The sequence below is a fragment of the Pezoporus flaviventris genome, unplaced genomic scaffold (assembly GCF_033815535.1).
Source record: "Pezoporus flaviventris isolate CSIRO_AGI_PZ_B2104156 unplaced genomic scaffold, CSIRO_AGI_Pfla_v1 ptg000015l, whole genome shotgun sequence".
Taxonomy (NCBI): Eukaryota; Metazoa; Chordata; class Aves; order Psittaciformes; family Psittacidae; genus Pezoporus; species Pezoporus flaviventris.
Window position 1 is genome coordinate 16025692 of NW_026892563.1, and position 19734 is coordinate 16045425.

A 19734-nucleotide genomic window follows, 5' to 3' on the forward strand; every position below is an offset into this window, starting at 1 on the left:
CCCATTCCAGTGCCTCATCACCCTTACAGTAAAGAACTTCCTTCTTATATCCAATCTAAAATCCCCTGTTTTAACTATACACCAGGCCCCCAGGACTCAAATCATGGACTTAGTTCAAGATGTTATAAAAATTATAAAGTAATATTAAAGCCTTTAAACTGCTAAGTACAGAAATGTATACATACTCATACAAGCTCTCAGAGGTTGGATCTGGGTTATTATCCAAATGTCTTTGATAGCGGTTACTATTTGAAATGCCCCGAAGCACTTCAAATTCCTCTAGTTGCCCCTGAATATATTCTGGGATTACAAATGGTTCATAAGAATTTGTAAAATCTCTGTACCATTAGAAAAAAAAAAAAAAAAAAATAAGTAGTGCATATGAACAATAATACCTGTTTCTGAAAAGAACTGTATTTCTCACATATACTGAAACCAGAATATACTGTATGGTAACTACATAGTGCTAGAAATATACCCCAATAGCAAGCTTTTTTTCTAACAAGCAGAATAAACAGTCCCCAGAATACTTAACTGTTGAAGTTATTAACTAACTTGCTACAATAATAGGGTCTAGATCTTCCTAGCAGCTTTCACATCCATAAGCAAGAGCAAAACCAGGCTCAGAATACAAGAACTTGACTCCTGATTAACACACAAATTCTGAGCAACACACTATAGATGACCTCAATTCAACATCATAACCTGTTTGATGGCTAAGTTCAGCTGTGATTATGGAGTATGTACAAATACATCAAGTAATTTCTTGCTACATAAAAATGGAACACAAAGCAGGCAAGATGTTACTTGAAGGGATATCTTATGGCCTAGAAGATGTATTGGGCTGCAGCCTGACAACCATTTGGTTACTTCTGACACTGTTAAGATCTTTACAATTTTAATGCCCCTTACACCTGCCCTAGAAGCAGAGAAGTAACGGCTTCACACAAGCTTGTGTCAAAACCACTTATATGCTAACACAGACTTGGTTTTTCTAAGACACTGTCTTCCCTGGTACATGCAAAGCACTTTAGAGTTTGGGCAATAAGCAAAGATACACAATGGTACTTACAAAGTATTTTCTTCTATAAATATCTTATCTTCTTCCCGTGGTGCTGTACTAACTCCACTGGATAATACTAGAACAGACTAATTAAAAACAGATTATTATTTTTTTCATCTCACAAAAGAATACACAAAATGTTCTAAAGACTATGAGTAACTTATTTATACTGACTCTCGTTCTGTAACTTTATCATGTTCAGAAGCCATATTATGAACTGCAAAACTTAAGTACAATAATCAGTACTAAGCCATAGCAAGAAAGTTCTTAATTTAAAATTATTAATTTCTTTTTATTTTGGAAAAAGAAATTGGGATATTCAACCCAAGCTCCCTCCTTTTTTTTTTTCCAATTTCACCAAAATCCTACATGTGCCTCATTTTCCTTGGAGTTTGGCTTAAAAACCAAACAACAGTACAGCTTCACTTTGTTAGGACTTCGGTATAACTCCTTTTCAGTCAGCTGCACATCAACTGACTTCCTAGGAAACTCACCCTTTACATCTGAGACCCTTCAAGCTTTAATAATTTTACTCCAAATAAGTCTGAGTTATTAAAAACATGTGGAACTAGGGATAAGACACCTGTTATTCTTATGTTCACCATTACAAATGTTTTAGTTGCTTTTTAATTTTTATTATCTAATATCTTTAGAAATACACAGACTTGTATAAATTCACCTGACTAAGAAAAAGAAAAACCTCGCGATGAAAACAGAAAAACCTTAAGTTTACTCCTGAAATTCTAGTAGAATTATAAAAAGGTGAGGGCATGGAGGAAATGAAGAAGACTATCAGGAGCCTTCATTAAAGCAAAATCCTAGAAAAGCAGGATAAAAGAGAGTATAAGCTCCAGGTACAACTATTATACCTAGAAAAACCTGTAAAATACTTCACAACTAACAACATTTTTCTGAGCAATAAATGGAACACTCACATCTTTAGCCCATAAAAATTATCAGAAAAGACAGTTAAATACATAATTTCAGATTTACGGTCATGAGGTATAGGGACACAATTGTCTTTCACAAAATAATGGGTAAAGTGTCCTTCTCCAATTTGCTATTTATCAGTGAAAAAAAAAGCGGAGCATAAAGTATTTATTCCCTACAGCATTCAGTGTACTGCATTCACATTTCACCAAAATAAGACCAGAACAGTAATTAAGAATTCAGACAGTAGACAGACTGAAGGTATGAGTATCCAGTCATAGCCGAAGTTATTCATAAATAACTTTTTTAAGTTTAGAAATATATTTTATATTGAAAAATCCGTAATGTAACAAATGCAAACTGCATTAATTGAGTCTTAACAGCATTACTCTACTTCAGGAAAGAACAGTATTTACATAAATACCACAAAGTATTTAGGAAAACAGCCTCTATACATCTGTATGCCAGCAATTCTAAACCATATTTGTAGTAAGCAGCTGCAGTTACCGACCCTTGAGTCTTTTGAGTTCTTCTTCCTGTTTTTATTTTTAACTTTGATACCATTACTCTGAAACAGAAAAATTAAAATTGTCATTTTTTTCATTAGAATAAAATCCTGATGCATTCCCAAACTCCAAAATTTCATATTAAAACTCTTATTCTGGTTTGACCAGCAAGATTTACAAAGTATGAAATCTTCTCCCTCTCCACTCCACCCCCAGTTGGAAAACACAAAAAGAAACAGAGCTTTGCAAGACTTTATCTATTTTGTCCTTTTTCACCATTTTCCTTATTAAAACACAGAGAACATGGATTTTAAAAACCAGAATATACTCTCATTTCAGTATTTCAGCTGATTACTCATTGCTTATAGCATAAAGAACTACAACATCCCACACAGCAGTTACATGTGGGCAACAAGCAGCAAACAGAACTGTCAAATATTCTGGTCACTTCAGTTTTCTAAGGTATGCAAAGATGAAGGAATTAAAATGCATCTTCACTTTTTAACAGGATTGTGATTACAGATTAAGATAACTCTACTAAGAGTAACTTACAGTCTATTTTAAGATATAAGTTAACATTGAAATAGAAATAATTTTACTGTAATCCATTCTTAGATTTCCAACTCATGAAATTGAAAAGCAAAGAATTTTGCATTTTATTAGGACGTATATTAACTAATCAACTCTAAAGATTTATTCTATATAAAAAGTAAATCTTGGATTTGTACAGATATATTTATCTGCAGGCTGGAATAATCTTAAATGACAGTGCCTCAAACACATAATTAACCAAGATACATAACATACTTCTGCCAATTAGGGTGGGTTTTAATTAAGATACTAATCAAAAAGTGATTCAGAATGATGTATACTTTAAGATTTATGGGTTGAATCTGAAAGGCATCTATAAATTATAATGAATACATGTAAAATATGCCTAACTCACTTCGAATTTACTTATTAGTGAAATAAACGTCAAATTCCTAGCCTTACAATTTAGTGACATCTGAAGGTAAAGATGGGTTACACCACCTTGTTGCTTTGGACTGTAAGATATACAGTACAGTTAATGTCCAAAATGATACAGATTCAAGTTATGTGATTCTTCCTTTAGTGTACATTTCAGTTCAGTTGTCATGGTAAATATGCAGATACAAGGGATGCCATCCAGATGGACCTTGACATGCTTGAGAAAGGGGCCAACACAAACCTCATGAAGCTCAGCAAAGAAGTGCAAGGTCCTACAACTGGGCAATCCCAAGCACAGCTGGTACAGGGCCAACAGCACCTCCCACATGAAGACAGGCTAAGAAAATTGGGGTTGTTCAGCCTGGAGAAGAGAAGGCTGCGTAGAGACCTCACAGCAGCCTTCCAGTATCTGAAGGGGACTTCCAAGGATGCCAGAGAGGGACTTTTTATCAGGGACAGTACATGATAGGACACAGGGCAGTGGGTTCAAACTTAAACAGGGGAGATTTAGGTTAGATATAAAGAAGAGTGGTGAGGCACTGGAACAGACTGCCCAAGGAAGCTGTGAATCCTCCATCCCTGGCAATGTTTCAGGCCAGGTTGGACAGTGCCTTGAGCAACCTGGTCTAGTAGGAGGTGAAACTGCCCATGGTAATGGGGTTGGAACTAGATGATCTTATGGTCCCTTCCAACCCAAACTATTCTACGGTACAACAGCTAGTAAAAGTCTCTTTTTTTTTTTTAATTCCCCAATAATACTTTCAGAGAGACATTTTCTAAGTTACCACCAAACAGCTAGTATCAAGTAATACATAAATGCTAATCCCACGTGCCTTATTTTCCCTATCCAAAGGTGGGGGTGAACATCCGCTTTCCCTACAAGCTCCTCATCTGCCTTCTTGAAATGCTCATAATCTAAAAAGTATCTTGTTGGTGTGTGCTTTAACTAAAGAGAAACCCCAACAAGTATTTTACTGACAGAAGGTTAGGAAAAATTGTATGCTTCAAGAAAAGGAGGGACAGGAAGGAGGGGAAAATAAAAAAGTAAGTAGACCTCTTATCCAGTCTGAAGAATGACGACATAAAATAAACAGAGATACACTTCTCTTCTCTTTTGCACATTTTTGAATATTAAACATGCTTTATTCTGAACTTGTATCAAATAAATATTAATTTCACTTACCGATATATTTCCATTTTCTTGCTTCTTTAATACAATAGTAGGGTCATCTATTAAAAGGATAACAATATCACATTCATAAATGGAAAGAGTAATACTTTATGTAACTTGTAAGCTATGAAATGAGAGTAATACCTATTATAATTCTTTATCAAATACCATGAAAGCATCTCAACGAGTGTAGCTGCAGAACCTTTATGCTTGATAATAATATAAATACTTATTTAAATACTGAAAGAGAAATACTTATTTTGGCTGGACATTATATATACATAAAGAAAAACTCATGTGCTGGTTGTGGCACATGAAAGAAACCAGCAGAATGTAAGCTAAGAAAGGGTGGCTTGCCTTTTGTGGCCATATTGCACTGAACACCAATGATGCCATATAATAAGGTGGATAGTAGTTTGCTGAGGTTTCGGCCCATTAAATGTGGTGTGGAAACAGACCAAATACAGTGCTTGTAAGAATGATGACCTTTGCATACTTACCCATTTTATCAAAAAATTCATCTAAAGCTTGATGCAGAAATGGAAAATGTTCTCTGTTGTCTTCTAATAGCCATATAAAACAACGGGTTTTCTCTAGGGGTGGTTTTAAGAAATAATCTCGAATTTCTTTGTCTTCAGAACCAGTTGTCACATAGTCAAATTTACTACCATACTTCTCATTCCAGAGTGTGGTTAAAACAGAAATGTCAAGCTCTTGTAAAAACTGTCCATATTGAAGAAGAAAGTTCTTTGTAGCTGTCAGGCCTAAAACAGATTAAAAAACCCCAAAACATTTCATTCCAGTTTCAGAGTTTTAGTGCTTACAATGCAATATTCCTCTTCAAAGAGGAACAGTTTGTTCTAAAAATTGTATGGTAGAAGAAACAATTTTGTAAAACCTCTTGTATCTTAAAAATGCAAACAAAAATGATAAGTGGAGTTTAGATAAATTTTACTCTTAGTCAACACCAAATTATTATTTGCATAATAAACTTATATAAATGCCTTAAAGAATATGGACATTACAGTTCAAAATTAAGAACCCAAATCTCATCCATGGTTTTTTTTGGCACCTTACATTCTTTTTGCCTGCAAAAAGCAAACTTCTATCTTCATCCAATTATAAATTCAATAGGAAACTACTGAGTAAGGCAGCACTGTCAAAGAGCACCATATTAAATTACTTCCAAATTATACAGTCAGCTAAACTTTTATGACAAAAAACCCACCACAATTTACTTTTCTGAAACAAAATATTCATACAAATATTATCATTTAAGCCTAATCTGGAATTTAAAGACATTAAAAAAAAAAGGTTAAATTTTCCCTTTCCTACACAGACAAAGCCCTGCCCACATTAGAATGCTTTACTTGCAGAGACAGGAGCAGTTTTTTCTGTGCTACCAATGGTCGCACTTTCTTCTCTAGAAATTCTGGCTAAGGATAAAGTAAATGAAAAAGAGGAAAGCTTTACGTTACCATTTAAAGTTAAGAAAGCAAGACTAGAAAACAGGGAGGTTATCTTTTCATCTATAAGCAAAACAAGTATAACAGAGTAAGATCTGCTATTACACAAACATATAGCCTACCTGAGTTGTTAAGATCTTTCAGCCACTTGTGTAATTTGGGATCCACTTCTTCCAGCTCACTCAGCACATGGATAAACCCCCTTGTTTTTACTCTGTTTTTCTCCTGAATTAAGTAACTGATGAGCTGCTCCATCACTTCATGTGTCATGCTACTAGTTTCAGAGTATGACGTGTAGTCTTCCTTAGTGATTACAAACCATGAAAGTAATTCCTTTAATAGTTTGGAAGTATCATAAACAGCTGCTTTTATCTGCCCAGCATTTCGACTGATACGCTGCAGAACTCTATCACCAGCATATAAATCCTGAACATAACCTATAATGGGATATAAAGAAACAAACAAAGGAAACAAGATTTCATGTCATAATTTGAAACACCAACTTTAAAGTACAGAGAAGCTGGACTAAGTGGGGTTTTTAATTATTTGCTTTATCACAACACTGGAAATTACAGAATATAAAACTTCCCATACAAACTATGGGAATTCATAGCATTATGAATTTGACACAACATTATTTTAAATTTGGTTTACACAAAGAAACAATCCTTAGCACCTTACGTAGATTTCACAGAGGAAAAAAAAAATTACCTGCCAGCAACCATAGCTTCAAGCAATTGTCTATAGAGAATTGTCTGTGTGGGCTGCGTGCCAGCCCTCATGCAGAGACAGAATTCCCCCAAGCATCAGTTCTCAGAGCAAAAGCACACTTCTGAAGCACCTTTGCCCTGACCCTGCCACTGGTTCTTTGTAGAACAGGAGTGAAAAAGATTACTGGTTCATATCAGCCTTCAGCTTTCATCATTCTTCGAGATCATACATTCACAGAATACCACTTTCAGAGCTCAAATGACAGTAACAGTAACAAAAAATTTAGATCCGAAAATATTTTTTTAAAGAACAAAGCACTAAATATTATACCTAGAATAACTAAGCATTGTAAGACAAACAGTTCTGTGTACTATGAACTTGACAGGTATAAGCCATGCCTGAGTCTGCATTAAAAGCGTTTGTACGTACATTTGTAAGATACAGAGAAGTGCTCCTCTCACTTGCACTTCTCCAGTGTACGAGCAGATTTGCTCTTATTTAAAGGTAGCTGTGGCTGCTAATAAAACTAAACAAAAAAACCTTTTAGATCTAGCTCTCCCCTGAAATTGGTGCCTCAACCTCTAGGACAGCTTGAGAGATTAAATTAGACAGGTTTTTTTGAAAGATTTTCTCACAAAATTTCCCCAACCAAAAAAAGAAACACACCCCCCCCCCCCAAAACAAACAAAAAAAAAAAACACCCCCCCCAAACAAACAAAAAAGAAAACCAAACCCAAAACCCAGGGCAATAGATACATTGCCTCCAAAGAATTCAGTTTTCTTACAGGATTCACTGGGGACAAATTAGAAAGGTTGGCCAATGCCAACACACAGATTTTTGCAGAACTGCATTAAATTGCTTCATGCTGACATACTCCTGCATCAGTGACCCAACTTTAACCCACAGTACTTCAGAGTGAGTATTCTTAGAAGTTTTAATGGCATTTAGGACAGCCAAGTCACATACATATACCTGAGTGACCTGCAGTGGATCCAAGGACCAGAACAAAAGCTAAGCCATAGGAAAGCAGATAGGGGAAGTGCCACTTAAAGAGGAAGAAGTGCCAGGATATGCCACTGAGCAAGCAACAGGGTTTTAGAGAACTCCAAGTATGCCATGTATAGGCTGAAAACTTTCCTCGAACTACTTAATACAAAATTCTACAAAGAAATTAACATGAGAACTATTTTAAAAGTAATAATACAGACAAAAATACGTAAGTAAAAAAACCCAGCAACACAAAACTATATTTCTTTGCACTATAGCTTGCCTTAACACCTCTGAAATACAAAACGCTGCAGACCAACATAACTGGAACACAAAAGCTGAAGCATTAACTGACAACATACTTACAGGTTGGAGTATTTTATTTTCCCAAGTCCTCTAAAATATGCTTTTCAAGTCACAGAATCATAGAATCAACTATGGTCGAAAAGACCTTTAAGATCATCAAGTGCAACCATTTCCCCAGGACACTGCCAAGACCACCAATAAACCGTATTACCGAGGGCCTCATCTACACAGTTTTTGAACACTTTAAGTCACTGCGGTTTCTGCAGTTAGGCTATCATTCATTCTTTATCTGAAATGCAGCTGTCTGGGTTTTTTTATTTGTAGCAGTGTCCTAACTTATTGGTTATAAAGCTTTTCCTGAAACTACTTTTAAATAGATGTACTTGCACTTTGAGCCTCTGACCTCTTCAGACTGCTTTTTCATGAACCAGTGAAGCAAGAATAAAGGCTTTCTACATGGAATTTAACCATATATTAACATCCTACAGTTATCTAGAAACCAAAACCAGAACTGAAATAAAAGCATCTTAAGTAAAAATGCATAGGGGGATTATGTTCAATAGTAGCATTCTGCTATAATTTGACTTTGGACACTCAGAATGCTAATTATGCTACTCGTGGCAACTTAGAACAGTAATCTGTATTTCTACATACCACTCTGAATACTGTATTGAGATGGTTCTTTTCCCATCTGGTTTTCTTCCATTTTCCTTTTAGCAGAATTCTGTGCCTCTTCTCGTGCACGTTTTCTTCGTAACTTTTTTTCTTCTTTCATTTTTAACTTCCTAAGACTGAAAAAAAGCAATTAAGCAGTGACCCTAATGTTAGTTAAGTTGCCAAAGGAGTTTGGCACATCTCAGTTATTTTTCATGTCTTAAAGCAGAATGGAGCACACAGCTATTGTAAAATACTATGCTGAAAAGTACAAATATGAGAAAGCTAGTTTTCACTTAGAAGTTGAGACCACAAAATTTTGTTAGTTTCATAAAGTATGAGAATATCCACAAAATGCAATAACTTTTACTTCCATTTAAGATGTCTGGATTAGAATTAATACTATCAGGTTTTTAATTCATAACTCAGCATTTTGAGCCAAGTATTAATGCTGTATTTCCTTAACTTTCAGAAATCAATTTTGTTTATCATCTCATCAGGACTCCTCATTATTTACAACCTTATTTGACTGGAAAGTGTAGACTTAGTTATGTCAAAGGTACATGCTTCAACAACTGAAGTAGCATCACTACACAGTATTTATTTACATTTTCTAAAATTCACACACGGTTATTTAGCAAATTCTGTGGGAACAAAGGTGCTGAACTTATGCCATACAGCAATACCTCCCCCATACAGCTAAAACTCTTGCTTTCTTCCCTCTAGCATGAGGAACAAATAGAATTATGCTTGCAATCTCAGACTGAAAATAGAGGTGATATTCTAATCTAGATACACATGCAGTGAAAGTCAACTGTAAGGCACTCAACCCATTTAGAAGAATGACAGCCCCCCCCCCCCTTTAGTATTTCAATTGTTAAGTATCTTGGCACAAATGAAAGACATGTATGGAGAGCAAAAGTAAAGAAACAGTTCTCAAGCTCTGCACAGCGCCTTCAAATCACACTTTCCCCAAACAACATGTTACTTCCCTGTTCACAGATTTCACAATGAAATTAGGTTTGAAGTATAAAGACTTAAAGATGACTCAAACAACTTGTATTAAAAAACTACTGGTTCAAAATTGCTGGGAAGCTTATGGTGCAATAGACAGTTTATCCATTAATACAGAAGTGTGGTAAATCAGATTTGCATCAACTCATATCCTGTATATGTGAAAACAGTTTTGTGTGACCAAACTGAAAATGCTGGTTTTAAAGAACTGTATGACTACTACAAAGCCACCATGAATTTATTCAGCAATACCACTTCATGCCCTTCTGTGCTCAGGTTATAAATCAGCAGTTCTGTATCTTTGCTTACAAGTTAACTTAAATGCTTTTGTAATTTGTAATTCTGTAAATTGTTTTTTCTAATTTGGATCATAACATATTTTACCAGACCTTTTAGCTTATCAGAGGCAAAGGGTAAGAACAGCTTTCCAAAGTATTTGTGGTATTTTAGCAATTCTTAAAAAGGCATGAAAACCAATCCTAAACTATTTTGTTCTCAAATTGATTCAACTTAGCTTTAAACAGCAGAGAGCTTACCTTGAACATTTCTGTTTAATAATGGCTCTTGGTGGTTCCTTGGTTTTTGTGATTTTTTGTTCAAACTACCAAAATAAGTGACATCATATTAATTAAATTTGGGTTACAATGCAACATTGCTGTTTCAAAAACCCAGGAATGAACATTTGATGCTTTGGAAAGCAGTAAAAGTAATACTATGAAAGAGATAATGCAGCCTAGATAAGCCTCATGAAGGCCTACCTAAAATTATCTTGTATTGCAACAACTTGGTATATAGCAATACATCTTTATCTGCAGGAAAGACAGGCTGAAAGATAACACAAGATCAGGAAGAACTGGAGGCTGTTTTGCTTCACCAGCAGGCAGGAAGCAAACTTTACAATTATTGTTTTTTGCTTCTCATATGTTGATACTGCTCTGGGAAGAAGTATCCATCTTCCTGCTACAGAGGGTAAGAGCACTCTTCCAATAACACCATTATTTCTTTTAACAAGATTAGGTCTGAGTTAAACTAACAGTTTCTTTCATGTCACACAAACTAAATAAAAAATGAAACTCCAGTTCCCATCCATGACAATTCTAACCCGTTATAAAATAATGCCTGCTCCACCAGAAGAACAGCTAAGAAGATAATGGGTAATTAATATTCCCAGCTAATGCTCAAATTCTGTAGTTAAGATGGTATATTACTGATGAGTTTACAGTTACATTCTCGTCTTCATTTTATCTACTTTACCAGAGTAAATATTTTAAGGATTATTTTCATATTTTATATGAACATTAACTTACTTCACATTTTACCAGACCAGAAGAACTGAAAATAACTATTTTTGATATAAGCCCTGTACAATCAGGAGTGAAACACAACTCTTGAAGAAAATCCTGTAGGAGAAAATGGTACAAATACATTTAAATTCATACAAAATCTATGTTTTTATACAGATTACAATTTCTTAATTTGAGATGTCCAAGGTATTTAAAGCTAGCACAGTCCTAAACTCTTACTGGATGAGGAAAGCAAGTGACAACTGACTTGACAAGGACTGCAAATGAAAAGGATCCTAGATCTGTGGCACACACCTCTTATTCCCGAACCTAGAGCAAAGCCCCTCCTCCTTCAGCTTTACATTCAAGAGTCAACTTTAAGAATATTCTTTTATGAGTTCATATACTGCCTGCATTTTCCTTCATTTTATACCAGCTGCTGATACTGTACTTGGTAAAAATCCTTTAGACATACTCAATGTCAAACTGTTGCTTCAACAGCAAGACTGTAGAAAGATCAAAACTTCCATATGGGGAAGACATGAATGATACAAGTGAAACAGGCTAAGCATACTAAGCCTTCACACAGACAGTTTTTTTCTTCTGTAGACAACAGCAAGCTTTACCTACACTTGCATGTCAGACAATTTAGCAAGAGATTCCTCTTTCCAGTCTCCCCTCCTGCCATTGTCATATGGCTGAAACATCAGGCTGTAGCACTGCACTTATCCCAAATCAAAGCAATGCTATAATCCTAACTAAAAAAGGAAAAAAAAAAAATGCTTAGAGTTTAACACAACTCTTACCTTATCATTTTTATCACTGTAGTTTGTTGTTTTCAACTTTTTCCAACAACTGATATGAAACTCCACTCTACATTGCTGACAGCAAGTAATACGTATAAAACCCTAATATTGAGAAACAGTATGAATTTAATGTGTTTTAAAAGAGTAACCAAAAATCAACAGAAAATAGTGCACAACTTCACAGTAGACAGGATAAAGTGGTATGTTTCAGACAGCTCTTTTATATTAAGGGGAACAGAAAATATGTAAAAATTAAGTTTTGTGTCCAAACACTTTTAAACTAAAAATTTACCTTGAAGTCTGGGTCTGTAAAAAATATCTGGATTTTGGAGTAGCCATGGCATTGCTGATATCGACAAACTGCACCTGGTTTTGGAGGGAACTTGCATTCCTCAATACAATTCTTTAAAGTCAGCTGAGAAAAACAAAATGACATAAGACAAATTGCACAGAAACCAGGAAAAGATTCAATATCTACTTACAAACTTCTAGGAAACTCTGCAGTGAAACACACATCTGTTTTTGAACAGCAATCGACTAATACCAAAAGAATAATTTTTTTTCTAGTGAAAGCTATGGAAGATTATCCTTTTATGGCAAAATATTCAAAAGCTCATTTGAACTCCTATCAGCTAAGTACGCATAGCTTCCCTGCATGCAGGTTTATCTTGGACCAATGTTTTACATGCTGACCAATTCCAAATGCATGAGAATACAGTAAGTTTTCCATTACCAAAATGATGATCCAGATTACTCAGATAATGTGCCAAAAAGGGACTGTCTGTTCATTTACACTATTTCCCAGCATTTCAGGAGCGCCTCACCTGGGATCTTGGCTACCCAATCAATTATATTCCCAGGGACAACTCAAAGCTGGCCCTGCACTGGAGGTACTGAGATCTAGAATAGCAGCTGAGTCAAAGACATTACAGTGGCTTTATGTAAAGTCAGTGAAAGTCCCACAGGGTTGGCACTAAGCCCAGATTAATAAAATATTATTACAAACAGAGCACTAGTTACAGCCTTTCAGATATTTGAATTATGTTTTCCGTAAGTCCCAGACCACTGGTATATTACCATGGCCAGACTACCGCGGCATCAGCTAGGGGGTCTACAAGAAATCTTAGGTCAGTTCTTGTTTAGGAAACAACACCATTGCTGTTTCTACCAGAAACCAAACAGGTCAGTATAGTATAGCCAAGCTCATACACTGGATAACCCAGTAAGCTCTACTGTGTCAAACTGCATCCATGCAGAGGAGCTCACACGTCTTGCCTCTCACGACATGGTTTATTCAGAAACCCTTCACAAGTAACAGTGACTCAATTACCATTTAAAAACCAATAACAATAACTATTATAATAATATTCTTTTTGGAAGCTTTTCAGCCTGAGAAAGCAATTCAGAAGCACAAATTAGATTTTAAAACTTAAATAGGGAATTTTACCACACAACTTCCACTGCATCAGCCAAGAATTACATGATCAAGCTCTCTTACTTGGTTTTAAATATAGCACCATAGTTGCAATTTTCAACTTCACGTTTTTGCCAATTCAAATTTTTAACCAATTCTCTCTAGCGTTACATTGTGTATGGTATTCACATCTACTTAAAGTTTGGTATCATGCAACTAAGTAGTTAACACATTATGAAATACTTGGAGCAGATTAGAACCATATTAATTGCATAAAAATACCCAAGCATAGAGCCTGACACAGAGCCCCTGGCCTTGTGCTGTAAATGGGATGCTCAAATATGGGATTTTCAAAAAACATCAAACAGGATGTTCAAGTATGCTGTCACAAGAAGAGTTCTGCTTTATAAACACCAGGCATCAGGGTTGACAAACTCAAGACAATGAGCAGCAGCATTTGCACTGGCTGCTGCAGACTGAAACCTCCTCCTTTCACCCCCACTGTGGGAATACAGGTGACCTGCTAATAACCTCAGGCACTCAAAGAAGTAAGAGATGTGACCAAAACAGCCATAAAACATCACAGATGTGAATAACAAATGCTGGTATGCAGCATATCCTGTACAGGTGGACACAAGCTAATAAACAAAGATAATGTAAATTACAGTGTTGGAACTGATCAAAGCTTAGCTAGTAGAAAAACAAGGGTAACAGCTGAATAGTTAGAATCTAAAAATAGCTTGCCTAAAAATAGTTTGTATGATTTTGTATAAATATGGCTAGAAACTCAGTAAAGGTGATTCAGTTTGCACACGCATTCTGTCTTCGTCTCATACTTCACTGCACCCCTCTCATCTTTCTTTGGCCTTTGCAATGGGGCGGCAGAAAGGAGGATGACAACTGTATTCATTTTTTTTTGAAAGGCCATTTGACAAAATAGGTTTTATGACTTTTTATTCTTTTATTAAACAAACCTGTAAATTCTCTGTTCGTGTCTCTTCAATGACCTGAGATGTTGTGGGCCAAGTTAATACTCCAGGGACAATCTTGTGATTAACCATTGTTCGCGATTTCATGAACTGATCAAGCGCATCTGAAAACCTGCAGTTTGAAACAGGTGCATGTTCAGACTGTTCATTAGTAACTTCTACACAGCCTGTAACACTTTCACAATTAATTTCATGATCCAAGGCAAAAAAAAAAAAAAAAAAGGTAACTGTAAGAGTATGTGGAATCAAAGAGCAGCTGGTTCATTAAGTTATCTGTTTAAAGACTCTTCGGTATAAAAAAAATCAAGGAGTGAGCCAGTATGCCAGCCTGGGTAAGAGGTCAGAATCCAGGCATGGATATGGGGCAGACCAAGATCCTAAACTGATATTCAAGGGACCCATGAACATGGGTGCGCTTGTCAATACAGAGAGTGAGGGCATGTGTATTATCGCAAGGGACCTTCAACCCTGATCAGTCAGAGAGGAGGCACAGGACTCCGTTACCTATACGTATATTTTACATGGGTTCAGGTAGTGTTATACATGGGAGCAGCTCTGCCTGGGGTAGGCTGGGTGGCCAACTGTCTTGTCATGTGTGTGTGTGTAACAACTTCTTTGGAACACACGCACAGTCTCCCTACAGGTCCTAACTGCCAAAGGAAACAAAGCCACATCTGTGGGACTAGGATGCAGATACCTCCTGAGTCTCAGCACATCTGGCTATGCTATGGCAGTGCAAAGGAGATCACTCTCTGACCATGTGCTTTTAGATATTCCATGTGAACAGACTTTAAAGTTTAATATCAAACTTAATTTATTTGGCATTGTATTGGGTTTACATGGCAAGGTTAAGCAGAGGGGTGGGGACCAGTGCCGGAAGGGCAGCCCCTGCAAGGAGCGGCCAGAGCTGCCTCAGTTCCAGTTGGCTCCAGTGAACTCCACCACAAGGCACAGCTGAGTCCCTCAGGGAGGATAATGGCACCTCAGTAAAAGCATGGATAAGAAAGGACAATATAAAGGACTGCATGGCTATGAGGAATAAGGACAAAAAGTCTGAGAAACAGCCCTTCAAGCATGAAGGCAAAAAGGAGAAGATGAGGAGATGTTCCTGTCATGGAGCGGAGATTCTTCTGCAGCCCCTGGAGAGGACCCTGCTGGAGCAGACAGATATCCACGCTGCAGCCATGGATGACCCCTGCCAGAGCCGGTGGATTTGCCCCAAAGCAACTGTGGCTCGTGAAAAGGCCACATGCTGCAACGGGGAAGAAGTGTTTGGAGAAAGGAGACACAGAGACCCAGCATTAGGGACTTATCACAACCCTCATTCCCCATCTCTCTGGGCAGCTCAGGGGAGGAGGAGGTAGAGGAGTCAGGAATGAGGGAGTCAAGCCTGGGATAAAGGTGGGAGGAGGAGGAAGGTGATTTTAGGTTTTTTACTTTGTTTCTCAGTATCCAACTCTATTTTAACAGACATTAAATTATTTTTCCTCAAGTTGAGTCTGGTTTGCCCTAGTGATCTCGCTGTCTTTATCTCAGCCCCTGGACCTTTTCTCCCTTCTCCCATTGAGGAGTGGGAGCACAGTGGGGTGAGGGTCTGGCAGCCAGCCAAGGCACAGCCAACCACAGGCATATGGAGGATTTTGATTAAGTAGAGCAATACAGTGATATACTGAAATCACAACACAAGCGTAACATAGCAATTGCAAAACACATTTGAATTACTACAAACTTGATTCCCATTACCTGTCCCCATATGCTTACCGTCACAACGCTGGGAAGAAATACTGCCAGGAACACCTGGGTTAAAGCCAGCCCAAGCCCTCTGCTCTCAAGTTTATTAGGTGTCCACTTTCTGCCCTTTATGTTTGGCTGAGCCACTCCCCACCTCTTCCCATACTGGTCTGCTTAGCTCAGAAGACATTATCTGTTTCAGGGAACTCGATGACTCACTGGCTCAGCTGCCTTATCTAAAACCAAGGTTACCCTCCCATCTCCCTAGCACTGAGATAAGTTAAGCTTTCTTTACAATACTTTTTCCCTGAGATCATCATTTTTTGACCTTCTCTTTTGAGCTCCCCTCCACTGCAGCGGGTGCTGGATGGTCATACCCCTGTGCCCTAAACTCCTCTTGATTCAGCAGCTTCCATTAGGTCCTTAGCAGTAACAAAGTTGTAATAAATAGGTCTCATATATGAATTTCATGATTAACAAAGAATAATTTAAAAAAACCCACACATTTTCTCAATTTAAAATGTGGATGGACTTTTAGCAAAGAATGGCCACTTTCCCAAGTCAGCAAGTGCCTATATGGAGCTCAACATGAACTGAGGATGAAGGAGGACATGGGTAAAGAAGCAAAAGTAACAGTGCAAGCAAGATAAGAAGAAACTGGACTGTGCTAAGATACAAAATAGTGGACTGATAGCAAATTTTAAAGGTTAAATTCTCATACGCTTATGTGATTAATTGCTACTAGTTGCTGTGTGCTGCAAGAATATGTATCAAAGTATAGTATACTAAGCTACTGTATATGTATCCAATCATAATACAACAAGCTATTGAATATGTATCTAATTATACTACAGCGAGCTATTGTAGATGTATCCAAATATAATAGTGAGCTATTATAAATGTAACCATAGTTGCTGTGTGTTACAAGAAAATGTATCCGATTATAATAAATGTATCAGATTATAATACAGCAAGCTATTGCAAGCCAAGGCAGAGAAACAGTATAAAAAGGACTGATGCTCTATAATAAATGGCTTTTGACTGATCACATTGATCTCTGACTGAGTCCATAATTTTTCTGTGGCATTAAAATATTTTTTAAATCGAATACTGAAGCTTTATATTATACCAACCTGTTTTGCCTGAGGTACACTTTTCCAATTCCATAATATGCCAAACAACCAAATCTTTCTTCCTGGTACTGTTCGATTATTTTCTTAAACTGGTCTTCAGCCTTTGCCAATGCCTTCAAAATAAATTTAAGACAAAAATATGTGGTGCTTTGCCAGTATTTTCCTCCTTTTTTTTTTCTCCATTAGAAGGTCAGAAGGCCCTATTCTTTCATTAGCTTGATGAACAATAAAGGGAATTAAGCAACCTCACGATCACATAAAAAGGCTTTCTCTTTTTTTAAAAAAGAAACTTATTCTGTAATCATAGGCTCCCTCAGAAGTAATGAAATTAAATGACTGAGCTCACTGAGCTACAAATGCCCAGCCACTGTTAAATTCACTGTAAGACACAGAATATTTTTAAACACTGCAGGAGAAAAAAACAACAAACCAACCCCCCAAAAAACCCACACATCTGTTTCGGTGTTTTCCAGAACCAAAAGCATTGTCCTCTTGTTTAGAAGCAAAATGTTTGTCTTAGAAACACTAGTGCACAACCCCATTACAACAAAGTGGAAGAAAAATGACTGACTATACCTCATTAATTCTTAAGCATCTCATCTGAAAGCTTAAGAAGAAATTTTATGAAGAAATTTGGTGGCTTACTTTATCCAAAACCATTAAAGGTCTAGTCCCACATATTAAACCATATGATTCTAAAATGTGACAAGAACTTTCCTTCCCCACTCATGTTGTCTGTTAAGAAGAGACAAAAATGGATGGCCAACAAGCTGAACTAGTTTTGAATAAAAGCTACATATAGTGCCTTAATGTCATACCTCAGGTTGTCCTATTCCAAGAAGAGCAGTGGCATGTCCATAAATGATAACAACGTAATTAATAACACAAAGATTCAGCCGCTGCAAAGAGAGAGAAATTATAGTAGTAGCACACACAGAAACACTTTGCTGGTAACTAGACATTGCCTACTGTGAATTTAATATCTTTGCTACAACAAAGCTAGGAAAAATCCTTCTTTATCATAGCCTCTATCCAGATTTGTTATAATTAGCATAAAAAGTGAAGGTTAACTACACCACTACACCTTTACTACAGGACTTTTGGTGCCCCTATGCATTTCAAAGTGATACATCCTAAAACCTCTGCTTTTAGAAATGGTGTAACTACTTAACAGCATTCTAGACTTACTGTGTTGACCTCATAGAGTGCAGTTTGGCTTTGCTATAGCTCATGTTAATAACTGAGCAGGTTTTTCTAGTTTTGGGTTTGGCTGAGCTTTTTTAATTATAAAAAAAAACAAACACACACCCCCCCCCCAAAAAAACACCTTCTCTAATAAACTGGATTGAAATTCCAGATGGATTGGTGCATTACTTGCTTGGGCAGATTTATTAGCGCTGCAACAACTCTTATTAAAATGGGAGCCTGAAACAGCAATGCGTGTGCACATGCACCGTCACACAAAACTTAATACTATAGTACAAGAATTTAAAGAAATCTGGGAGACAAATGGGTCAATGGCTAATTGGCTAGATACATATACCCAAAATTTCAAAGTATTTGCCATCGAAGAGTTATCTGACCTGAAGAATATTAATTCTTTTTACCCTACATTATTATGAATAGGGATTAAGCTGAAAACGTACAGTAGTTTCTTATCAAAAAAGGTATTTGATAAGACTAGCTTATATTACTCATTATTTTAGTAAGTATTTTTCAGACTGCATCTAGAAATGCAATGCATGCTGAATGTTACAAAAATACTTCCCCACTATGTTTTTTTTATTTAATCCTGTTCTCACTTGTAAGCTCCTCGGCATACTTATCAGTGAAACACTTGGCACTGTAGTAAACATCACTGGCAACAAGTCAAAAATAATGACTGTTTCAGAAGAAGGAAAGAACGAACATGGTATTGAAAGCATAAATCTCAAGTACTCCAATAAACTAAGTTATTCCTCTTGGTTTACCTTTAATTCTGAAGGATTCAGAATGCTCAACAATCGTGAAAATGCTTGTTCAGCGCTGTGACACCGCTGGTCCATCAAGGCTGTATAACCGTCATGAACAAGGGATTTAACTTCCTCTGGGAACATAGTTAAATCGACCTAGAACATTTAGGAAAATAGTAAGTCCAAAAGAAAACATTTTTTCCCTTTTTTTAAGCAAACAAACTATATACTAAAATCCCACAGACAACTGTTAAAATTCTGTACTTCCTACAGTTCTATCACAGTGCCACTTTAAAGCAGAAAACCAGGTACATTTTTAAAAAGCATGGACCTACTGCTGTTAATCTCTTTAAAGTCTAGGTTTTGTTCTAAGTTTAGATCCTTTTTCTCTCCAGAAAGTTTCAAGTTTAGTTTCAAGCATCATTTTAACCATTCTTATAGCTAAGAAAAACCCCCTCAGACTTACGCTTTTCATCACTTGTACACTCCATTTTGTGTACAAACATTTTTGTAAAACCTGAGAACTATTTCCTTCTGACTACACTTCCTCTCCATCTAGGTTAATAGTTAACGCTAGAAGGTTTCAGAATGCATTATGTTACTAGCCTTTCACTACAGACACTTCCTGAAGTCTGTGGGAATTCCCAG

General features: G+C 36.6%; 1 protein-coding gene across 1 annotated transcript in view; it reads right to left on the minus strand.

The window, feature by feature from the left end:
* TTC3 (tetratricopeptide repeat domain 3) overlaps positions 1–19734 on the minus strand; it is a 69797-nt gene that overhangs the window by 18203 nt on the left and 31860 nt on the right. Inside the window, exons 17-31 of the mRNA XM_061453603.1 lie at positions 19105–19242; positions 17953–18033; positions 17135–17247; positions 14256–14382; positions 12160–12282; positions 11868–11969; positions 11086–11178; positions 10315–10379; positions 8765–8901; positions 6228–6542; positions 5140–5403; positions 4652–4698; positions 2505–2561; positions 1073–1149; positions 186–338 (exon numbers count right to left, since the gene is read on the minus strand). Coding sequence (XP_061309587.1) covers positions 186–338; positions 1073–1149; positions 2505–2561; positions 4652–4698; positions 5140–5403; positions 6228–6542; positions 8765–8901; positions 10315–10379; positions 11086–11178; positions 11868–11969; positions 12160–12282; positions 14256–14382; positions 17135–17247; positions 17953–18033; positions 19105–19242 — 1892 coding nt within the window. The remainder of the gene's footprint in view (positions 1–185; positions 339–1072; positions 1150–2504; positions 2562–4651; positions 4699–5139; positions 5404–6227; positions 6543–8764; positions 8902–10314; positions 10380–11085; positions 11179–11867; positions 11970–12159; positions 12283–14255; positions 14383–17134; positions 17248–17952; positions 18034–19104; positions 19243–19734) is intronic.